The sequence below is a fragment of the Mus caroli genome, unplaced genomic scaffold (assembly GCF_978045245.1).
Source record: "Mus caroli unplaced genomic scaffold, Mus_caroli_1 scaffold_12, whole genome shotgun sequence".
Taxonomy (NCBI): domain Eukaryota; kingdom Metazoa; phylum Chordata; class Mammalia; order Rodentia; family Muridae; genus Mus; species Mus caroli.
This window is the reverse complement of record NW_028227267.1, coordinates 98,350,225-98,373,375: the sequence shown is the minus strand read 5'-3', so window position 1 is coordinate 98,373,375 and position 23,151 is coordinate 98,350,225. Positions and strand designations below refer to the sequence as shown.

At 43.5% G+C, this 23,151-nt stretch overlaps 1 protein-coding gene across 5 annotated transcripts in view; it reads right to left on the bottom strand.

Moving 5' to 3' along the window:
- Lmo7 (LIM domain 7) overlaps nucleotides 1–20,247 on the bottom strand; it is a 211,460-nt gene extending 191,213 nt beyond the window's left edge. Inside the window, exon 1 of one of the 5 annotated variants that reach the window (XM_085828814.1) lies at nucleotides 19,963–20,247. In XM_085828814.1, coding sequence (XP_085684940.1) covers nucleotides 19,963–20,031 — 69 coding nt within the window. In that variant the 5' untranslated portion in view covers nucleotides 20,032–20,247. The remainder of the gene's footprint in view (nucleotides 1–19,962) is intronic. The other 4 variants (XM_085828821.1, XM_085828817.1, XM_021181949.3 and 1 more) reach the window with 4 other exon arrangements.
- Nucleotides 20,248–23,151: the final 2,904 nt, after the last annotated feature.

Genomic DNA, 23,151 nt, shown 5'->3' with positions numbered 1-23,151 from the left:
GCAAGTGTCTTTACCTGCTGAACCATCTCTCTGGTCCAGAGACAATACAGCCCACCTACAAAAGGTCTAAAGGGTTTTTCAGCACAATGGGATGTTGTAGTGTACTCAGAATAAACTTCCAGGTTGAGATGTAGCTCAGGAGTAAAGCATTTGCTTAGCATGCACCAGGCACTTGGTTCTATCCCCAACAATAAAATCAACATATCAACATACATACACAGAGAGAGAGAGAGAGAGAGAGAGACAGAGACAGAGAGAGAGAGAGAGAGAGAGACAGAGACAGAGAAAGACAGAGACACAGACACAGAGAGATACATACATACATACATACATACATACATACATGCACATATACATGCACACACATACTTCTTCTCTCAATACCAAATCCAAGCCGAGCACCTGCCTGATCCCATGGTTCCATGCAGTCTTTGGTATCTAGGGAAGCAGGACTATGGAGCTACTTCCCAACAACATGTGGAAAACAGGGACCAAAAGTCAGCATCCTGGCTTCACAGAACCAAGATCTGGTTGTCCAGTTTCAGCAGTATCATGTTTTCCCCACACTCAGCTGATCAGTCAGATGGCTCGCTCCCTCCCCCGCCACTCCCTCTAGGTCCCTTGTTGCTCCCCTATTTCTTCCTGTCCATTTATTAGAGCTACCTTTCTTTAACATTTCTCCCTCCTCCTCCTCCTTCCTTCCTTCCTTCCTTCCTTCCTCCCTCCCCCAGTAACTTATTTATTTATTTATTTATTTATTTATTTATTTATTTATTTATTTATTTAGCTGGCTGGCTGGCTGGCTGGCTGGCTGGCTGGCTGGCTGGCTGGCTGGCTGGCTGGCTGGCTGGAGTTAGGGATCCCACACAGAACTTCATGCATACCAGGACTCTCTACCATTGCACTGAACACTCAGCCTCTAAAGCGACTTCATGGGAACCTTGTGAATTGTCATCTATTTCCTGCTAGACTTCTGATATATTTCCCAAGTTTCTTATTTGGTGAAAGCTTAGAGGATAGAGTCTAGTGGTGATTAGAAACAACAACAAAAAGAAGACTTTTTTTTATATGAAAAATAAACCACTTTGTTGCTAGTTTATAATTTAACTTTGTTTTCCATGAGCAAACACTACTCACTCCTGCTACAAAGAAAAAGATAAATGAAATTTAGTAGATTTATTTTCTGCTTTTCTTTTCTATTAATTTGTTTTTCAAGACAGGGTAACCTTGGCTCCTTTGCTGTCCTGAAACTCTCTCTCTCTCTCTCTCTCTCTCTCTCTCTCTCTCTCTCTCTCTCTCTCTCTCTCTCTCTCTCTCGACCAGGCTGGCCTAGAACTCAGAGATCTGCCTACCTCTGTCTCTCAAGTCAGGAACTGACTAAAGACGTGGGCCACCACGGTCCAGTGTGTTTTATTTTCTAACTCTAAGATCAGTTACACATTACATGATTAGGAATCTTTACTAAGTTGATCCTGATACAAGAACTTCTAATCTTTATAATAGCTAGTGCTTCCTCATCTGTGGAGTGTGGTATCAGAATTGAGGTCTAACTTTATCAGAATAACAGAAAACGAATTAGTGGACTATGATCTTAGACCTAGAGTTTATTCTGCTTAACCCCAAAATGTCAAACCCATTACAGAATGTATCGCTCGTCCAGGTAGCATTTTGGGTTTTTTTCCCTGCCTATTCAGCATCTCTTCCCTTCCTTCTAGAAGTAACACTTCTAAGGCACTGAGTCTCATCCCACTCAGTGAAAGTAAAGATGTAAGAGTAAAGGTGTGACCTGCAAAGTCCTGAGCTCCTGTAGTCTGATTTCCTGAAGGCTCTGTGCAGGCTGCTATGGTGCCTCCTTGGATGGAGCTTGAGGCAAAGAGAAGTAATTGATCATCATAAGTGGAAGACCGCGTTGATCTCATTTAAGGAGAGTTACCACCAGAAGCGCATAAGCTGAAGAGGAAACCGAACCATACGCAAGTCCAGCTGTAGTGGAGGTTTCTTCCTGAGACAGAGTGCATGGCCACGTGACTGCCACGTGACTGCCAGTTTTCTTGGCCAGAGAATAGTGTTTGAAGCACCCTAACTTAGCATTCAATATTTGTAATAAATATTAATTATCTTCTTTTTTGAAGGAGCACTTCAACACATACACACACGCACACACACATCCATACACACACAGGTTTAACAAGACCAATTCCTGCGCTACAGAATTGTCCTCAGCAGGACAGTATATGCTGAGTTCCATCATCAGCATATGTGCTCATAGGGGTGGGGGGAGGAGGCGCATACTTGTACACACACACACACACACACACACACACACACACACATCAGCTTCTGCTTTCAAATTATCACTGTCAACACACTGCACATTTCTCTTCAAGACCAAAACAACAGCACTGGAACTTAAGACACTGACACCACTGGTCCTTCTACAGCAACATCATATGAAGAGCTCGACTGGCTACACGGAAGAAAAGACAGGGGACCAAACCACCAGATGCTTCAAAGAGGCTTGCAACTTAGAGGAGACGAAGGTTGAAAGGAAAATGAGAACAAAACAGCTAAGTACAAAAGAAAATGCAGAATGGGGGAAATGTTATAGAAATCACTCGGCGCTACGACCTAAATGGCAATCATAACAAAGGGAAAGGGTAGGAAACATTGGGGAAAAGCATGAGAGACACACATTGTCTACCTGATATCTTCAATCCCCTAAACAATGGAAGCACCTTATAAAAAAGCAGTTACACTTCCAACTAGGAGCATTCCCAATTCCCTCACAAATCGATGGGCTTTGGAGAAAGTTCTTTATGGAGTTGGCAAGATTTCCACATGGTTCTTCAAGTTGGGGCCTTTTAAGGCCTGGACATGCCCCCAAACAAGAGACCCTTGGCAAGCTTTCAGTCACAGGCCAAGCGCTGAGACACTGGCCACATCTTAAGCTTGTGCCCCCCGACAGCCCACCTAAGTTGCAAGTTCCCCAAAAGTGCTTACTTTTACGAAGTATTTTAACATCGCATTGGATGTCCTAAGAAGCGAGGGTTGCCATCAGTAAGCTGGATATGGAAACCTGAATTTTAAGTGACTTGGGCAATCATCAAGGAGCCAGAAAAACATCTGGAAATTATTAAGCCAAGAGGAGTCATTTCCTTACATAAAAAGCATTACTGTAAATGGCAGTGTGGCTGTCAACCACATTCTTCTACCAGACCTAAGTCCAAATTTCAAAAGCATCAGCGACTTGGCAAGTTGTACCTTTCAGGTCTGACAAGCATTTTCCAAGTCTAAAAATGTTTGCAGATTGGCTTCAAAATAGACAGTTGTATAAACTTCATCCTTTGAATAAAGTACCTAAAAATGCACTTCCCCTTTTTCATGAACTATAAAAATTGTCTTCTTTTCTAAAAAGGCTCATTTTTAGAAGAACACCATAAAGCATCCTTATTGGAAAAGACCTGGCAATTGTCTTTTCCAGACTCAATACAGCAGACGGGGTAAATTAACAGGATGAGTGTCTCAAACACACATGCACATAAGAGGTAACTTAGAGGAAGAAAAAGGCACATAAAAAACAAAGACTAGCTGAGACAGACATATAAATGCCTGTAGAAAGTCATTAAAAAATAATTTATTTGGAAAAAAAACCTTAATGCATGAATGTACACACCCAGTTCATATTACTTGATGCCAGTTAAGAAGGAAGAATCACTGGAAGTAAGAACATCTAAAAGCGTTTCCAGCGAGATAAATGTGGAATTGATTTCCTGCACTGTAAACAGTCCCCCATAAGCTAACTAGCCTCTCATTTTTTATAAGGCAGTTAGTGGGTGTTATGGATCATTTTAAAAACTTTTTTCAGATGTATTGATTTTTATTTATGTTTATGAGTGTTTGGGCTACGTGTCTGTCCGTGCACCATGCACCTATGGCCCAAAAGGAGGGTAGAAGGCCTGAGATTTATTGCGACTCGAGTCATCTATGGTTATGAGCCACCATTTGGGCTGGGATCAAACCTAAGTCTCTCCAAGCTTGTAGTCAATCATCTTAACTCTCAACTTGACTGGATTTAAATCACCATTAGAATATGTGTCTAGGTGTGTCCAGAAAGAGTTAAACCTTTAAAAGGGAGGCCAGGTGTGTGTGTGTGTGTGTGTATGTTGCACACAGGGAGATCTGTTGAGTTCAAGGCCAGCCTGGTCTACATGAGTTCTAGGACATCCAGGACTACCCAGAGGAACCATGTCTAGAAAAACCAAAGGAGGAGGAAGAGAAGGAGGCTGGAAAGATGACTCAAGAGGTTAAGAACACTGGCTGTTCTGAGTTTAATTTCTAGCAACCACATGGCAGCTTATAACTATCTATAATGAAATCTGGTGCCCTCTTCTGGTATACAGGCATACATGTAGGCAGAATGCCATATACATCATAATTAAATAAATCGTTAAAAATGAAGAAGACTTGCCGGGCGTGGTGGCGCACGCCTTTAATCCCAGCACTCGGGAGGCAGAGGCAGGGGGATTTCTGAGTTCGAGGCCAGCCTGGTCTACAAAGTGAGTTCCAGGACAGCCAGGGCTACACAGAGAAACCCTGTCTTGAAAAACCAAAAAAAAAAAAAAAAAAAAAAAAAAAAGAAGAAGAAGAAGACTGAGAAGGAGGAGGAAGAGAAGGAGGAGAAAGACCCATTCTGAATGTGGACAGTAATATTCATAGGATCCAAGACTCTTTAGAAGGAGAAGGTGAGCTGAACACTAGCATCCATCTTTCTCTGCTCCCTGGTTGTAGCTACCTACCTCACACTGATGCCACCATGTCACAAAGTAGCCCAAAAATGAGCAGTTCCTTAAGTGGCTTTTGTCATGTATATTGTAACAGTAGCAAGAAAACAGTACAAGAAAGAACTGGTAGGGACCAAGCCAGGGTGGGGAAGCAGAGGAAGCAACATCTATCTGCAAGATGACTGCTCTTGCCTTTTGGTCCTTTCCAACTTTAAGCCCTTAAGGTAAATGGTTATTTTATTGCAGATTTAAGAAGTTGCACTCAGGGGCTGGAGAGATGGCTCACAACCATCTGTAATTGGGTCCAATACCCTCTTCTGGTATCTCTGAAGAGACAATGTTACTTATATATATATATTAAATCAAGAAGAAAAAGGAGAAGGAGGAGGAGGAAGAGGAGGAGGAAAAAGAGGAGAAGGAGGAGGAGGAGGAGAAGTAGTAGTAGTAGTAGTAGTTGTTGTTGTTGTTGTTGTTATTGTTAGCTATGAAGACCAGAGTTCAATTCCCAGCAACCACATGAAGGCTCACAACCATCTGTACAGCTACAGTGTACTTATAAACATAAAATAAATATATTAATCTTTAAATAAATATGAGTTATGGTAAAGAATCTTCTATATACTCTTGTGTGTGCATCTATGCCTGTTTGTATGTGTATGTGTATGTGTGTAGCTCCAGAACCCTCATCAAAGTCAGACAGTCGTGGCAGCAACCTGCAATCCCAGCATTTGGAAGCAGATCCCCCATGGCAAGCTGGCTAGTTAGAGTAGCCTGAAAGGGTGAGCCCTGAGCTCAGCCTCATAAAGCAGAGAGAGCTAGAGGCAAACACTCGGCATCAGCTTAGCATCTCTGCATATATTTATGCACATGTGCACACACACACATACAAACAGGCATAGATGCACACACAAGAGTATATAGAAGATTCTTTACCATAACTCATATTTATTTAAAGATTAATATATTTATTTTATGTTTATAATTACACTGTAGCTGTACAAATGGTTGTGAGCCTTCACGTGGTTGCCGGGAATTGAATTTTTATGGGCCTCTGCTTGCTCCGATCGGCCCCACTCACTCCAGTCAACTCTGCTCACTCAGTCCCTGCTTGCTCCGGCCCAAAGATGTTTTTATTATTATAAATAAATACACTGTAGCTGTCTTCAGACGTGTCAGAAGAGGGTGTCAGATCTCATTACAAGTGGTTATGAGCCACCATGTGGTTGCTGGGATTTGAACTCAGGACCTCTGGAAGAGCAGTTAGTGCTCTTACTCACTGAGCCATCTCGCCAGCCCCATAACTCATATTTGTATAGTCAGCTTCGGCCTCACATGTCTCTAATCCTCTGGCAAGCAGATCTTTGTAAGTTATAGGCTACCCTGCTTTTCTCACTCCAAAGAATACACCTTTATGTGCACAGCAACTCTGAATCTAGTTAGGAGGCCTGGCCTGGTCCTCAATTAAATTTGATTAATATGACTTGAAGCTCTTAGAGTCTCAAAACCAAAACCATTTACATACAGTCATTCCAAAATTTGAAACTAAAAGTCTCCTCACAAAATTATTTTGAGCTAAAATCCCTGGAAGGAAGAACTGTTTCTCTAGGACTAGGGAGGGAAGGGCAGAAGAGGTGAAAGTGGCTTTCAGGGGGACTTCAGTGTAGAAAAAGGGATTGCTTAACTACAGCTGTATCTCAACTCCAACCCTCCAACTTAACATTTCAACTTGAAACCACAGATTTGCTGGTTTTGATTACAATCCTTTTGGACCTCCAAATACCCAGAAAGGTAAACTGAGGTAAGGATGATTTTGTTAACACAAATAAATATTCTTTCTTGAGAGAATATTGGTATCTTAGCTCCTCTGTGTTTTCTCTCAGAAAGTTTCTGTGCCTGGACTGTGGCCCACTACAAAGGCTTTTGTGAAGCTTCCACTGGTCCCACCAACACTCACAAATGGTATTTTTAACAAATAGGAGATAACGCTCTTGCAAATTTTCATGACCACGCCCCTGAACCCTGTTGAAAATTCTCTTTTCCTACAACAATCTCATGTACCTAGAGCTCCTCGCAGCAGCTCTAACAGTCGGGTGTTCTCTCTAGGTCTGGTGGCCCACTGCATTCCCCTATCTTCACCTATCCTAGCAGAGGGCCAGAGCACTTCTCAAAGCTCAGATCCTTATGCACTATGGGCTACTACAATCCAAATCAAGAAATGTCCTGAGGGGGCTGGAGAGATGGCTCAGTGGTTAAGAGCACTGGCTACTCTTTCAAAGTATCTAAGTTCAGTTCCTAGCACCCATACGGTCACAATGCCAGTTCCAGGGGATCTGACACACTCGCACCAGTGCATATAAAAGTAAAATTAAGCAAATTTTTTTTTCAAAAGAAAAGAAATGCCCCTTTGATTTATTGTTCAAGGTTTGGTGCCCACCTGGAGACACTATTCAGAGAGGTTTTGGAAACCTTAGGGCCTTGGCTAGAAGAGATAGGTTGGGGTTCCCTTGAGGTGTGTGTCTTTTAGGTGGCGCCCCATCCTGTCCACCACGTGAGCTGCTCTGCTCTGTTACAAGACTCTTACCATGATATTCCAACTCCCTCCTGGCCCAGAGGCAACAGAGTCAAAGGATGACCTTGAACCTGCGATCTTCCTGCTTCCACCTTCGGAGGGCAGTTTATGTCTCTCTGGGGACATGTGTGCTAGGTAAGCATTCTACCAACTGGTCTACATCTTCATTCCCACAACTGATTGTTTTGTTTTGTATCTTTAAATTAAGCTCCAGTTGAGAAATAAGAAAAGAAAGCAAGATAGCGACACATACAGGAGCAGCCAATAAGACGGCAGGATATACGCATGTCAACTCAGCAGGTGCTGCTACCAAAGACACCAGAAAGCAGGTGGGCAAGAAGAGAGGAGAAAATGCAAACTAACAAAGCAGATGAGAGCCTTGACCTTTCCAACGGTGAAGCTAAAGTCAAATGCTGCTTAGAGCCCAGTTCTGCCAGCAGTGTGCTGTAGGAGGTCTTGAAAAGAAGCTCAATATCTCTGGGCCTCTCTCCTCTTCTTGCCAATTTAAAAAGAAGTTATCGAGATAGCAAGGAGCCTTTCATTTATGTCACACTTTGGAAGAATAATAAAAAGGCACGATGAGAGAAAGTCAGTGTGTACCAACCCAGACGCGGACAAGGATCTGTATTCAGATCTCCCTTCCCTTCGCTCCTGAACAAAGCTCCTTTGAAATCTTCCATGCTTGGTTGTATGTAGTCTTTCAGAACAATTCCTCTAAAAATGCACATAAAGTGTAGCACTAAGAAATTCAGGGAGTCCTGGTGTGTGTGCTAGAACAAGAAGGAGACTGTTTGCTGCTCTCAAATGTCCCATGATTTTATTACTTCCCTTTTCAAAGGGCATCTTGAGATATGGCCTAAGGTAGCACTAAACGTGCAATCTTGTCTGTCTGTGCTTCCCAATTCCTGGGGTTGCAGGCATGTATCACCAAACAGGGAATCATTTCTTTTATCTCTAGATACAGTGAAGGCATCTTCTGCTCCTCTGTGTGGTGGTTTGAATAAGAATGGTCCCCCATAGGCTAATATATTTTGAATACTTAGTTCACAGTTGGGAAACTGTTTGATAAGAATTAGGAGGTATGTGGCCTTGTTAGAGAGGTGTCTGGAATAGTGGGGAGATTTGAGGGTCTCAAAAACCCATGCTATTCCCAGTTAGCTTTCTCTACTCTGACTCCTACTTGTGGATAAGGATGTAAGCTCTCAGGTACTGCTCCACCAACACCATGCTTGCCTGCTTGCCTGCCTGCTGCCACGCTTCTCGTGATGGACTCACCCTCTGAACTGTAAGCCCCAATAAACTCTTCTATAAGTTGTATTTGGTCATGTGACTGTTTGCAGCAACAGGAAAGTAACTAAGGCAGGTCGCTATCATACAATCTGGAATCAGTGAGAGCTTTTGCATAAACAGATTCCCACGGTCTCATGATGATGGTCTGTCCCCAGCATAGGGTATCAGCTAAGACTCGCTTTCACCCTGCACATTTCCTTCAGGGTTTTCTTTACTGTGCTTGATTCTTTGGGGAACATGTTTAGAATCGACTGAGCAGAGTCAATTTTTCATGGTTTGAACTTGCTTTTTAACAATCACGCCTAGAACTTGCTCAATCTTGAGCTGAGAAGGAAAAAAAAAAAAAAAACTAAATCCCAACATGACAAAGTTAACTTCTCCTGTTGAGTGAAGCAGAGCCAAGAAGTCAGTTACATCACAGGCTAAAAAGGTTTCAAGTATTAAACATTAAAAGACATGCGTTCTTTAATCTACCTGTTTGCCCAGAAAATATGTATTGAATACATATTAAATACCTAGCACTCTTTGGAGCTTGAAAGAGAAATAAGTCCTTGCACATAAGACATTAGTACTCTAGAGACTAACAAACACATACAAAGTGCAAACCCAAGTCCTGGTGAGAGTCATGAACATACAAGCATAGAGGGAAGGAAAGGTATGAGAACATAGCATCATCAAGAGAGGCAGATGTCCTCTGGAAGAAACAGACCCTAAGCTAAAAACCTTCTTTTCACATTTGAGGAAGAGTAGGAAGAGCCTATGAAGGAGGTTGGAAGGAATGAGGCAGGAAGAGGAGAATGGATCGTGTGGGGTCCTGGAGCCTCTGTTTTCAAAGCTGGGATTTAGAACTGAAATGTAGCAAGTACAGAGAGTAGGTGCCTGCCCAGCGTGAATGAAGTCTAATGGATGCTTTCCCTAAATTGACAAGTTTCTCCCCATCAAGAAATTGATCAGACACCAAGTCAAAAAGTAAAGATGTCAGTTCTACTCTTTTTGTTTTCTCTTCCTTCTTTTTTATATGAAATAAAACTTTAAGCTCTCATGAGGAAAAAAAAAATTACAAAGCCTAAGTTTACTATGAGGTTGGAAACAGCTGTATAATTTGAAGTATGATCAAATACAAGCATGTAAGACACATAAATGTAGGTTATATACCAACACTTTTATGAGATTTCTTATCAGATATATTCTTTAGATATGACTTAATATCATACCCTAACTCAAAGGAGAACTCAATGTCACCGTATAAAAATGTTCCCAGGACTATTCTCTATTCTCTCTGTCTCTCTCTCTGTCTCTCTCTCTGTCTCTCTCTCTCTCTCTCTCTCTCTCTCACACACACACACACACACACACACACACACACACACACACAGATGAACCAAATTGTTTAACAGGTAGAGCTGCCTGCCAATAAGCCTCACAGCCTGAGCTCAATCCCTAGAACCCACCTGTCAAAGAGAATTGTCTCCTGAAATCTGTCCTCTGATCTCCACATGCACATCAAAACACATTTGCATAAACACACAGAAGCACTGCACACACATACAGATACATGCATTCATACACAGGCACACACACGCACACAAACACACACATACACACAAATGCATACACACACATGTGCATGCATGCACACACATGCTCACACGGACACACATACACACACTCACACGCATGTACACTGTGTACACACTTATACACTAACACACATGTGCACACATTTATACACATGCCTCATACAAACACACATGTGTATATGCACACATGCACGCACAGGTACACATGTATGCACATGCACTTATACATAAAAATCAATAAACAAGCATTTGGGCTTTTTAAAGACATTAAAATAGGTGGGTACTTGGGAAGGAGACTTTCACTGGCAGGAAAATGGTGAGAGGGGTAAGAGGTAACAACCAAGATGTATTAGACACACGTAGGAAACTGTCAAAGATAGATAGATAGATAGATAGATAGATAGATAGATAGATAGATAGATAGATAGATAGATAGATAGGGCTGGAGAGAGAGTTCAGCAATTAAGAATGAGTACTGCTCCTGCAAAGACCCTAGTTCAGTTGCCAGCACGCATGTGATCTGCTCACAACTCCCTCCAACTCCAGACCTGGTGCTCTCTTCAGGTCTCCACTGTCACCTACACTCAAGTGCACAACTTGCATGCACAAGAAAGTGGAGGTAACCCTACCAGTGACAATTAGTGCTGCATGCTGTGATGACCCTCAAACTCTCTCATCGTTGGCCAGCAAACTTTTACAACCTCTGCCCACTCACTAATCCTAGACAGGACTTTTCTAAGCTCTTCCTTCTCTACAGTGCTTGAAGACTAAGACAGTATCCTGGTACTATGCACCATGATCAAGATACATGCTGTGCCCAGGAGTGAGAACCAGTCTTCCAGTATGCTGTCTGTGGTGTTGGATAATCTTTGAAAAAGTGGTCAGTTTGGCTGCTGTGATTCATCTCTAGGCTTCCTATTAGCTTCATCTCTTTAGCAAAGGAGCCGATTGGCTGAGTAACTCTGGTTCACTGTTTTGCAGATATGACAGCTATTATCCTTATTAAGCTTCAGTACATCAAACATGTTCTTACAGAAGCACACCCAATAATTACCTTCGGAAACTGGAGAGTAAGCACAACGAGCCCTAATTTATCATTTCTTCAGGCTCTGACACACTCTAGATAGGTAACAGGCTTAAGATCTAAAAACAACAATTAAATAAGCCAGCCTCTGACTGGACACAAATATTCATTCATCAAACACTTGAGATCTGTCTGTCCAGAACTAGTAGGGCAAGACAACCAACACTGACATGTCAAGTCTGAACGTGCTTTGGGCATCCAGGGGAGGAGGATGTGGGAGGAGTAGCAGAGCTCACTGAGTTGATCTAAGCCTTCCCTGCCACATACACTGCAAAGGCCAATGCTTCACTTGGCTTAAGAGCAGAGAGACGTGAGGATATTCTTGCTTTACCAATGGCTGAAGAAGTGCCACCAACTGTGTGATTCACATTAGCCTTTTGTGACATCACTGAAACGAGGCAACTCACCTTGTCTTGACTTCACCTTCCTCACTGGAGAAAACCCAAGGAGTCAACTATGACATGAATGGTTAAGATAACCAGTGTGCTGAGAAAAAGGGCATCTACTCATCTGCTTATTTAGAGGAGAGAAGCCAACACTGACGTCTAACCTTGACCAAAGTATCTGAATTCTGCTGTGGGTACCAGATTCACTTCCGGCTGGTGCTCATCTCATCGCCTTTTGACCCAAGGGGTCCGCTCTCCAGGTGATACTGTCACACTGAAGGTATAGATTGTCCTTTGTATTACTTTATGAGCACACCCACTTCTAGATTTTTGTCCACCCATAGAAGAATCCAGATGGACAAATGTGCTGGGACCCTCCCATTCCTCACAACTTGAGCTTGCTGCTTAGGCTTCCTGGAGTCAGGTTATTCTCTTAACATCGCTGCCCTGGTTCCTATTTCAGAATCCATTCCCTACCTCCACAAGGAATTTTAGGAATTCCTGGCCTGGCACCACCCCTCTCCTTCCCAGGAGCTTTTGTTGTTTGTTTGTTTGTTTGTTTGTTTGTTTGTTTGTTGTGTGCTATTTGTTTGTTTTGCTTTTGTTTTCCCAGAGTCAGGGTTTCTGTGTAACCTTGGTTGTCCTGGAACTTGCCCTGTAGGTCAGGCTGACCTCAAACTGACAGAGATCTGCCTGCCTCTGCCTCCAAAGGGCTGAGATTAAAAGCATGCACCACCACCTGGCTTTTTTGCCATTTATACTTTGTTCAAGAAAGAGTAGAATGTCACACAACAAAGGAGAGGGAGAGGAGAAAATATAATTAGAACATTTCTTGGCTATTCAAACACAGAAATCTATGCAGCTAGACCTCATTAAGAGAGGTGGAGTCCACTGGGCACTTCTGGAGTTTTCTTGAGTGGAAAAGGTACACACTCTGTACCTTGACTGATGTACTCTGGATGCATTATACAGCCTGACAAGTGTGCACTGAAACGTCTACGTGTTTCACTGTATATACAACATTTCCATGGAAAGAACCCTCTGCTGTGAGCCACGCCCTGAAGTTACATTACATGCAAACCTCATCTGTTTAAAATCCGCCCCAGCCCAATAGACCAGTGTATCTGTGTCTCAAAGGCTGTCCTGTCAGACTCAGTAGGCCCACCTGGGCTGTCCCTCGGTGCCATCACACTGTGTAAGTGGCTTTACAGCAGTGACCTGGACATGCTGTCAATTCACATGTCTCACATGGCATGCCTCTCTGGAAAGGTTCAGGGAAAGGACTAGGCTTATCAACTAAAGTAATCACAATGGCCGGTGCTGGGCATACTGCAAGCATCTAGTACTCGTTCCCTGAATGACTTAGTGTAAGACTCTCTGAAAGAAACTGAGCAGAAGACAGGAAGCAGACCAATGCGTCTGTGATGCGGAGCAGGGGCAGGGCCAAGAGGACATGCTGAATGAATCCACAACTTACACACACAGACACTCAAATGGCATCCAGGCCTACAGTGAGTCCTCACAGAATGACTGTAACAGATTCTACACAACTCCAATGGTGGGAGAGGTGAGTTCTAATCGTTAAAGCTTGACATTTTAAGTCTGTCACTGTTATCTTGTTGTGCTCGGCAAGCATTGGCAGACATCATTCCAAATACTCAAGGGAAGGATACCTTCGAGCCCTCGGCGACTTGTCTCTGATGGAAAAGCAAATCCTATGGTACCAGACGGTAAGAAGAAGGTGATGTCCATAGGAAAAAGGACAAAACGGCAGAAGTGAAGTCTAACTGAAGAGACTTCACATAAGGGTGGTTTAGCCTAAATGTGAAGAAACGAGGAATTTCTCGGTAACGGGCTGGTCCCTAAATGCCAACATGGAAGGAAGGAACTGTGCTGTATGCACAGGGAGACACAGCCACTCTTAGCACTAATGCTTTTCAGTTAATATCTCCTTTAACTGCACAAACACCAGGAGCTTGATGGGAGAAAACTGCACAAGTAGTTAGGAAGAAAATGACAGAAAAATAAGATAAATGAGTAAGGCAGAGGACAAAGAATGACATGGTAAGGATTGTGGCCTCTAAAACTGTCTCACTAAACACATTTATAAAAATGAAAGTAAATAATTTTCATATGACTTCCCAGAAAGTAAGGAATTATTAAGATCAGGTGTATACTTGGAGAAAATTTCTATAAAACAGCCAGTATAAGAACTGCCTATGTGACTTTTTATTCTTTTTAGTTGTGTATATGCATATGTGTATGTGTATACATGTGTGTATACATTCTTTTAATGTGTATGTGTATATATGTATGCAGGTGTGTATGTGTGCATTCTTTTCAATATGTGCATGTACGTATGTATGTGTGTGTATCCTTTTTAGTGTATGCATGCATCTGTATGCATGTGCATGTATGTATGTGTATGCATGTGTGTATAAGTGTGTGCCATTTTAAATATGTACGTGCATGTGTGTATGATTATGTGCATGCATTTGTGTGCATGTATATATTTTTAATGTGTATGTATGTAATGTGTGCATGTATGTACATGTATGTGTATGTATGTATGCATTCTTTTTAATGTGTGTGTGCAGGCCAGGCGTGGTGGCGCATGCCTTTAATCCCAGCACTCGGGAGGCAGAGGGCAGGTGGATTTCTGAGTTCGAGGCCAGCCTGGTCTACAGAGTGAGTTCCAGGACAGCCAGGACTATACAGAGAAACCCTGTCTTGAAAAAAAAAAAAAAAAAACATGTGTGTGCAGGTGTGTATGTATATACTTGTCTTTGTGTGTATATGTATGCATGGGGTGGGAGGCATGTCCATTGGCCAGATGGCCAGAAAAGTTTATTGGATCCCCTGGGGCTAGAGCTATAGGTGGTTGTGACCTGGGACTTATACTTAGGTGCTCTGACTGAGCAGTGACAAACGAAATGGTGAGTTAAGTGGCTTTTATGGTAACCCATATAGACTTAAAGAAGTGGGGACTGTTCCACCAACCATGAGTACTTACTTACATTTGTAGACAGTGAAAGGAAACAACGTAGGAAATGGAAGTGAAGAACAGCTACAGCCCCAGGGGTTATACCTGACACTCATCTTATTTGAACATGACTTGAACAGTAGGCTGCTAGTGATTGACTCAGACACAGCTATTTGTTACAAGTATACTCCACTTACATATCTCATTAAGTTCACTATACCAAAAAACGTTACAGTTCAACTTGGCAGTTGAATGGCATGTATTGCCAGGTGGTGGTGGTGGTGCATGCCTTTAATCCTAGCACTTGGAAGGCATGTGGATCTGTGAGTTGAGGGCCAGCCTGGCCTACAGAGTGAGTTCCACAACAGGGAGGGCTGCACAGAGAAACCCTATCCTGAAAAGAAAGAAGAAGAAGAAGAAGAAGAAGAAGAAGAAGAAGAAGAAGAAGAAGAAGAAGAAGAAGAAGAAGAAGAAGAAGAAGAAAAGGGAAGAAGGAAGGAAGAGAGGGAGGGAGGGAGCAAGGGAGGAGAGAGAGAGGAAGAAAGGAAAAGAAAGAAGGGAGGGAGGGAGGAAAGGAAGGGAAGGAAGGAAGGAAGGAAGGAAGGAAGGAAGGAAGGAAGGAAGGAAGAAAGGAAGAAAGAAAGAAAGAAAGAAAGAAAGAAAGAAAGAAAGAAAGAAAGAAAGAAAGAAAGAAAGAAAGAAAGGAAATTACATGTATTACTAAATATGCTCCTCTGAATTTAGAAACATTTCCAAATGAATATTTGTCACTGTATTTCAAAAGCAACAGCACACATCCAAGAGTGTTCTCTTGCCCTATAGACTACACTGGTGTGCACTGATCACTCGCTATCTTACAGACCTGAGGTCCACAGCCATGGATAGAAAGGATACAGTTTAGTGAGGGTGAAGGGTAGAATTGTGCTTATACCAGTGGTGGACCCAGAAAGTATCACTGTTTAAAACCAAGGGATTCTTTACTTTTCTAAACTCCTTCTGCACAGAGGCAAGCCAAACAGCCCTAGGGACAGACCATCTTTGAAGGGTAAAACTTAGGACAGGTAGAAGACCAGACCAATGGGAAGTAAACAAAGAGCCAGGACTCTTATTCTGATGCCAGACTTGGCGATGTACTCACGCTGGCACCCTTCTGTGCTTTTACAAGATCATAGTGATACTGAAAGACTCAAACCCAGAGATAGCAGGAAGGGGGCGGGGGTGGGGGGGGAGGAGCGGGGGCAGGAAAGCAGCGAATCAAGTGAGCCATAAACACAGCTCTGCTTAAGTGGCATACCTAGAGAGCAAAAAGAACTCACAGCCTGGAAACCAGTGATCAAGCTGTGAACTGCACCCCTGGTGTTTAATCTCATCAGTACTTTATCTGTTTAAGTTAAGGGTTTGTCCCTAAGCAGACAGAGGAAACTATTAGGTATAGGAAATTAAAAGGTACAGCAGAAGCGAACTAAAATTAGTGAGTCTAGGCTGTGTTTTCAACCACTCCATCATCCACTCTATGACCTTGCTAGGAGGGCTTTGCCTGCAAACCACTGCTCACGCTGTTTTAAACCAATGTTTAATCATAAACTAGCCCTGCTACATTATTAATATTCCAAACAACATTTCCAGCTAGATAATCATCTGATGTCATCCTGTCGCAATATCTACAAGGGATCCAGTTCCACATTTGTTTTCACTGCAGAATTAATTCCCGAGTGGACAAACCTGCTTAGTATCTTCATTTTTTTTTCTTAAGAATCGAAGTATAATTTCAAATGAAGCAAAAGAGAAACCAGTAGCGTGACAAGAGTCGTCACATCCATAAATCCCCTCAAAATAAACTTTAACTATTTCAATTTTTGTTTGAAGAATAACACGTTGTGCATTTGCCGTCACAGGTAAGAAATGGGAAGTTCATACTGACATGAAGTCTGGTCATCATTTAAAGTTTTACAAGGTTATTGGACTTTCTTGACCTTGGAAGAGTCAAAACTGCAGCTGAAGGGGTGGGGCAGGTAGCTCAGTGGATGAGCACCTACGTCATACGTGAGGTGGCTATGTTTAGTCCCCCGCAACACCACAGTAGGAAAATATAGTTCCCTATAAAACTTTAGGTGACGATTTAGACAGCAGGCTATCTTCTATGCAATACTACAGGTTATGGCACATGTACGTACCTGAACACATGAGATAAATGAATCAGAAGCCATGTAGAGAAAACTCACAGAAAGAACAAAGAAGAGAATATTAACAAACAAGACAACTGTATGATACTATCTTATTCATGGTCCAAAATGCTTCAGAAAATACCTTGAAATTAACTCTTTATCTTCAAACTAAGGGTCCTTGAAAGCAATGGGCTGTATGGCAATGAAAGTCAGACATTCTGCTCTTTGGGCAAAGGAATATCTTTAATATGTGTGTGCTTTAGTCGAAAAAACAAACACAAACAAAAACCCTAACAAGAGAACCAACTAGCATGACTTCAAATGTCCAGAGTCCTCCTAAAGAATAGATGATAAAATTTTTAAATAAGAATATGAGGCCAGGTATGATACTGAACACCTTTAGTCCCAGCACTCTAGAACCAGAACAGGTGATCTCCAAGAGTTCAAAGCCAGCCTGGTCTACATAACGAGTTCCAGGATATCCAAGTCTACCATAACTCGAAATAAATAAGTGAATAAATAAACAACTATGAATACAAAACCCATTCAAATATCTTCAAAAACATTTAACAGTAGTCCAACTAGTGTGAGGAGTAAAAATAATTAATTTTAATTTCTGTAACTATATTAAAGGAATCTGACAGTAACTTTAGAAACTCTGTACTCTCCGTAAATAAGGAACATACCAAGTTGTCAAACCACTGCTGCTAAGCCTTTCCACAGACTGGGACTGAGGGAGAAGATGCACACACATAATGATTATCTTTTAGACCATCACACTTGCAAGGAAGTCATAGTATGCAAATTGTTCGCAGAACTTTTACACAACTGTAAGCATGCTAAGATACACAAATAGTACTGACTTTCTTAAGATCCAGATACTAACCCCTGGGTAAGAAAAGAATGCTATGCACAGTTTCAGAAACAAGTATAAGTCTTACAACACCGCCTATAAACCGTGAATGACCCCAAATTACCAATACCACCCAGACTCGGGGGTGTGAATGGAAATGGCCCCTTCCCCCTTCCATCCCCTCACTCACAAGAAAAAAAGAGAATGGTGACTTCAGCTTGCTTTCTGAAACTAGGCAGCGCAAACACCACCGATGGAAAATTACAGGTGAAGCCTTGACTTTTCCAGGTTTATGAAGGAGCAAAGTTATTTTTTCTCTTAACTCCATTGCTGGGATTTTTCCACTCTCATTTCAATTCTGAATGCAGTGTTTGTAACTTCTCCCAGCCTTCTATACCCTCCCTCCCATCTCTCCAAGTCACCTTGGCACAGCTCAAAGTTTCAGCCTTTAAAGACACCAAAAGCTACCATCTGAGACATTTCTACCATCTAGAAAGTGAGGTCACTCATATCTCCTGCCCTCTTACTATACAGAAGTATAGCATTTAACATTGGTTAATTTGATTTTTTCCTCATAAGTACATGATGTTTTAAAATGTGTATGTGTGTGTGAGTGTGTGTGTGAGAGTGTAGGTATGTATGTGTGTATGTGTGTGTGTGTTTGTAGGTATATGTGTGTGTGTGTGTGTATGAGCGTGTGTGAGTATGTGTGTGTTTGTAGGTATGTATGTGTGTGTGTATGTGTGTGTTGTAGGTATGTATGTGTGTGTGTGAGTGTGTGAGTGTGTGTGTGAGTGTGTGGGAGTTTGTAGGTATGTGTGTGTGTGTGTGTGAGTGTTTGTAGGTATGTATGTGTGTGTGTGTTTGTAGGTATGTGTGAGTATGTGTGTGTGTGTGAGTTTGTAAGTATGTATGTGTGTGTTTGTAGGTATGTATGTGCGTGTGTGTGTGTGTGTGTGTGTGTGTGTTTGTAGGTATGTATGTGGATGTAGATTCCGATGGGAGTGGGGGTATATACTTGGAAGCCACCATTTTGGCTAAGTCACTCTGAATACTTCTGCCTCAGCAGCCCTGCCTGTCCTGGAGTTGCAGTGGCTTTTTTTCCACGGGTGCTAGAGGCCCAAAAGCGGGTCCTCAAGCTAGTGGGACCCTACGTGTATTTCTTTTCTTTTTTCTTTTTTTTTTTTTTTTTTTTTTTTTTTTTGGTTTTTCGAGACAGGGTTTCTCTGTATAGCCCTGGCTGTCCTGGAACTCACTTTGTAGACCAGGCTGGCCTCGAACTCAGAAATCCGCCTGCCTCTGCCTCCCGAGTGCTGGGATTAAAGGCGTGCGCCACCACGCCCGGCTGTGTATTTCTTTAAAACATAAAATAAAATGACTTTAAAAAAACTAGCTTCCCCTATATTCTTGGTAGCCTAATTTTTAGGTAGATTGAGGGGCTGCAGGCGTGATTCAGGAGTAGCCGCTCTTATCTAGCATGCCCCCCAGGCCCTGAATTAAATTCCCTAGCTGTTGGATAAAGCAGCATGTGGCACCAATAACTCCAAAATGACGTCAGGGTTGGTGTGGGCAACAATTTTATAACGATCAGTTATTCTGAGTCCCACTTTGGGAAGGATTCTTTTGACCCATCCGGAAAGTCACCTCATGAGTCTAGAGTTGTAACTCGTTACTAGAGCCCAGGTGTGGGGTGCCTTGAGTTCAATCACAAGCACACCCCACCTCCTAGGTGGTCAGCAATGGAATAAAACAGGCTAGTCTGAAGGCGACCATGTAGAGACTATCTCTCCTTCGTGACAATAAAAGGATCTTGTCTGTGAGGCACAGCTGGAAGAATAACAAGCCGTCTGTAAAGGAGCTTAGGATATTTTAGTTTCTCAACTGGAGAGGAAGAGAGGGGGAGAGGGAAGGATGGCAGCCCCCCCAACTCTCTAGACTCACACTCCGTACTGAATACACTGGCTATCCAGGTGCGTGAATAAGCATCTGCATCCCGAAGAAATGCTCCCGAGGTCCCCAGCCTAGCTCTGTGCCCCGCTTTTTGGGAAGTGCGGTACCCAAACCTAGTGGACAAGCGCTGGGAGATCTGCAAGAAAGTCTGAGGAGGGCTAGGCATCAGAAGACTAGAAAGGGAAAATTTGCACTGTACCCAAAACTGCCTCTTTACTCAGCCTAGGTCACCGGACGTAAGCTCAGATTGGTGGGAAACCCAAGAAGACTCGGGCACGGAAAGTGTAAATTCATCTGTAAAGAACTGTAAAAGACACTCACCTCCACCCATCTCTGAGCCTCCGCGAATGCAACAGAGCAATCGGCCTCGGCGTCCTCCATCCCTTCCATGACTAGGGCAAGAGAGGGAGAGAAGCAGCTCAGTGGGTGCGCGCCGGGACCCAGAGCTCCCACGCCACGCGTCCCCCGCCCTTTGTAGCGACGTGCAGTTTAAGTTCAGGAACCTAGAAGAATTTGCAGGAGTTGCTTTCTCCAAACTCTAGAAATCGGCTCAAGTCCAGCCTGACTGGAGCAGGAGGAGGTGAAGAGGCAACTGGAAGCGGTGTGCAGAAGGAGCCGGGACTCCTGGGAACTTCAAAAGTCGCAAGCGCTGTCACCGCCCTCGACAGTAGCCCCGCCCCGGCCCACCCCCTACGGGCCGGTCCCAGCTTCCGTCCTTGCCCCTCGCCAGGGTCCTTGCAGCCACCTCTCTGGTCAGAATTATCTGGGCGGGGAGATGCGCCCCAGCCGGCATCCTTCCCGCCTCTACCCGCCTTCCCAGTCCCTGGCTCTCTCGGGAGGCGGCGCCCCTTCTGCCTGCGGCCTGACATACCAGGAATAGCTGCACACAATTGCACCTTTCCGGGCCAAGAAACTTCCCCCGCGGGGACGCGGAGGCACCAGGCCTCCACGCCACTACCCTCCGGCTCCACGGAGCTCGCTGACCGGTCCCAGATGCTGCGCGGTCCCCGCTACTGCCCGGGCTTCCGGCCGCAGGTGAGGGTACCGGCCTGGGCACTGGCGGCTGGTCCCCTAGTCTGGGCTGGCGTCGCTCCTCCCCCGATCGCAGGTGGGTCCGTGGGGAAGACCTGTGGCTTCGTTTCCCCTCTCGCCACAAGGGTACGGTGAACCGAAGGAACTTGGCTTTTCTCCCACCTCTCCTGCCTGCTTGACCCAGTTCTGGACATTGGCCCGCCCTCCCCCGGAGAATCAAAACCTGTACCCTTCGTGGTGTGGCAAAGGTGACTGGTTATTCAGGGTGAGCAGAGAGTTTGAGTAAGTGCTCGGGGCCTGGCCAGCCAAGTGCACAGGTGGTCCAATGCCCGCGATCTGGGGCATTGGAAACTCTGGGGACTCTCTGGGCTCCAACCAGGGTACTTGACCTACGGAAGAAGATAAGATCAGCCCTTCGTTTCTGGAAGAGAAGCAACATTTCATTCTTTTTTTTCTTTTTCTTTTTCTTTCTTTTTTTTTCTTTTTCTTTTTTTCTGTGTGTGTGTGTATATGATTAAAGAAATTTTCAAACGTATGGCAGAGAAACTTGTCTACGGAAACAGCCTAGCTTCTGTTTAATGATCATTAGCACTTGGGCTTATCTCACTATAGAGAGGTTTAAAGTAGGATACATTTTAGCTCTAAACATCCCAGGATACAGTTCATCTTTAATGAACACTATCCTGCATTATCATAGACCATTTTCACATGTAACTAAATAAAGCCAATAAAATTGCTAATCAGCCGGCCTCGGATTTCCCTAGGATGCCAAAGCGTCCTTTGCAGCTGACTTACCTAGACCTAGAGGCAATCAGAGAATCTGCATTCCCTTTGATTGCGGATTTTTTACCCTAGAAGGGCCTCCTCCTCAAGCCCCTTCTTCCTTTTTTGGAATGGCATTGTGTGTTGAAAGAAACAAGCTGCCTTCTGGATTTGTCTTATGGCTTCTTTGTGGTGTCTTCACCACATTTCTCTCCCAGTACTTCCTGCCTCCTGGAAGTTAGATCTAAAGGCTGGGTTGGAACCCACTTGCTCTTATGAATGAAGACCATCTGGATTGGGGTGATGGTTTCTGTTTGTCCCGAAGCCTTTTTTTTTTTTTTTTTTTTTTTTTTTTTTTTTTTTTTTATTGGCACCGGCTGTAATCACTGGGTCTGTTTAGAAGAGCTGGCCGACAAACTTCAGGGATTGTTCTTGCTATGGCCGGAGGCCACCAACTGGACCACCCCTCTCTGCCTGCTGCCTACACTCTTATTAGGCTAAACCCAAGAGGAGAGTGGGATGGTTAAAGAAAACAGGAAGATGTTTCTCTCCTTTTCTCTATCACAGAACTGCTGTCTTTATAGTAAAAACTTAATATAATGCTAAATGGTTTTATTTAAGGGAGCAAGGGAAGGGTTGATGTTTTGAGGCAAGCCCTCATTAGTGTAGGCTATAATGGCCTGGAATTCATGCCAATCCCCATACCTTGGTTGGCCAGTCCAGTGCTGAAATTACAAGTGTGAGCTACCACCCTGATAAAAACACAGAATATCATACTGAAATACATAGAAACACCAGAGCTTCAGTATTGCCAGTGCAGCGGGACAGGAAGTTCTTAGGATTCCTATATAAGCACATGCTATCTGAAATGCCTCCTGTGGTCACAAGTGGTTTGAACAAGAAATGCCCACCCTAGACACAAGTATGTGAACACTTGGCCCCCAGCTGTTTGGAGAGGCTTATAGAACCTTTAGGAAGTGCAGGCTTGCTGGAGAAGTATGTCGCTGGGAGCTGGCTTTGGGTGTTTACAGCTTCACCTTGTTTCCAGCTTGCTCTCTCTCTCTCTCTCTCTCTCTCTCTCTCTCTCTCTCTCTCTCTCTCTCTCTCTCTCTGTCTGTCTTCTGGGTGTGGTTGGAAAGCCTCCCTAGCCGTTATGGACCCTGAGGCAAAATAAACTATCATGAGTTGCTTTAGTCATGGTGTTTTCTCACAGGAAAATAAGCAACTAATACATTGCCGCAGAGCCCGATGTTTCACTCTGCAGGCAGCTGCCCAGGATGAGCAGTGCACAGGCCTGGGACCCCGAACAACTTAGGTTACCAGATACCAGATCTCCAGGTTCATCGTCGGAAAAGTGTGAAGACAGTAACATCTCGAAAGGATTGTTTTTTTTCTTATGTATTTTATTTTATTTTTTAAATTTAATTTATTTATTTGGCTTTTTGGAGTCAGGGTGTCTCTGTGAAATACTGGCTGTCCTGGAATTCACAGTGTAGACCAGGCTGGCCTCAAACTCAGAAATCTGCCTACCTCTGCCTCCCAAGTGCTGAGATTAAAGGCGTGCACCACCATTGCCCAGTGAAAGGATTGTCTTATAAAATAATTAAATATGATGGTGTTTGTAAAAGCCCAGGAGTATACGTACCACAAAAGAGGTATTCTTTTCTTTTGGGCACACTGTGTGTGTGTGTGTATGTGTGTGTGTGCATATCTGTT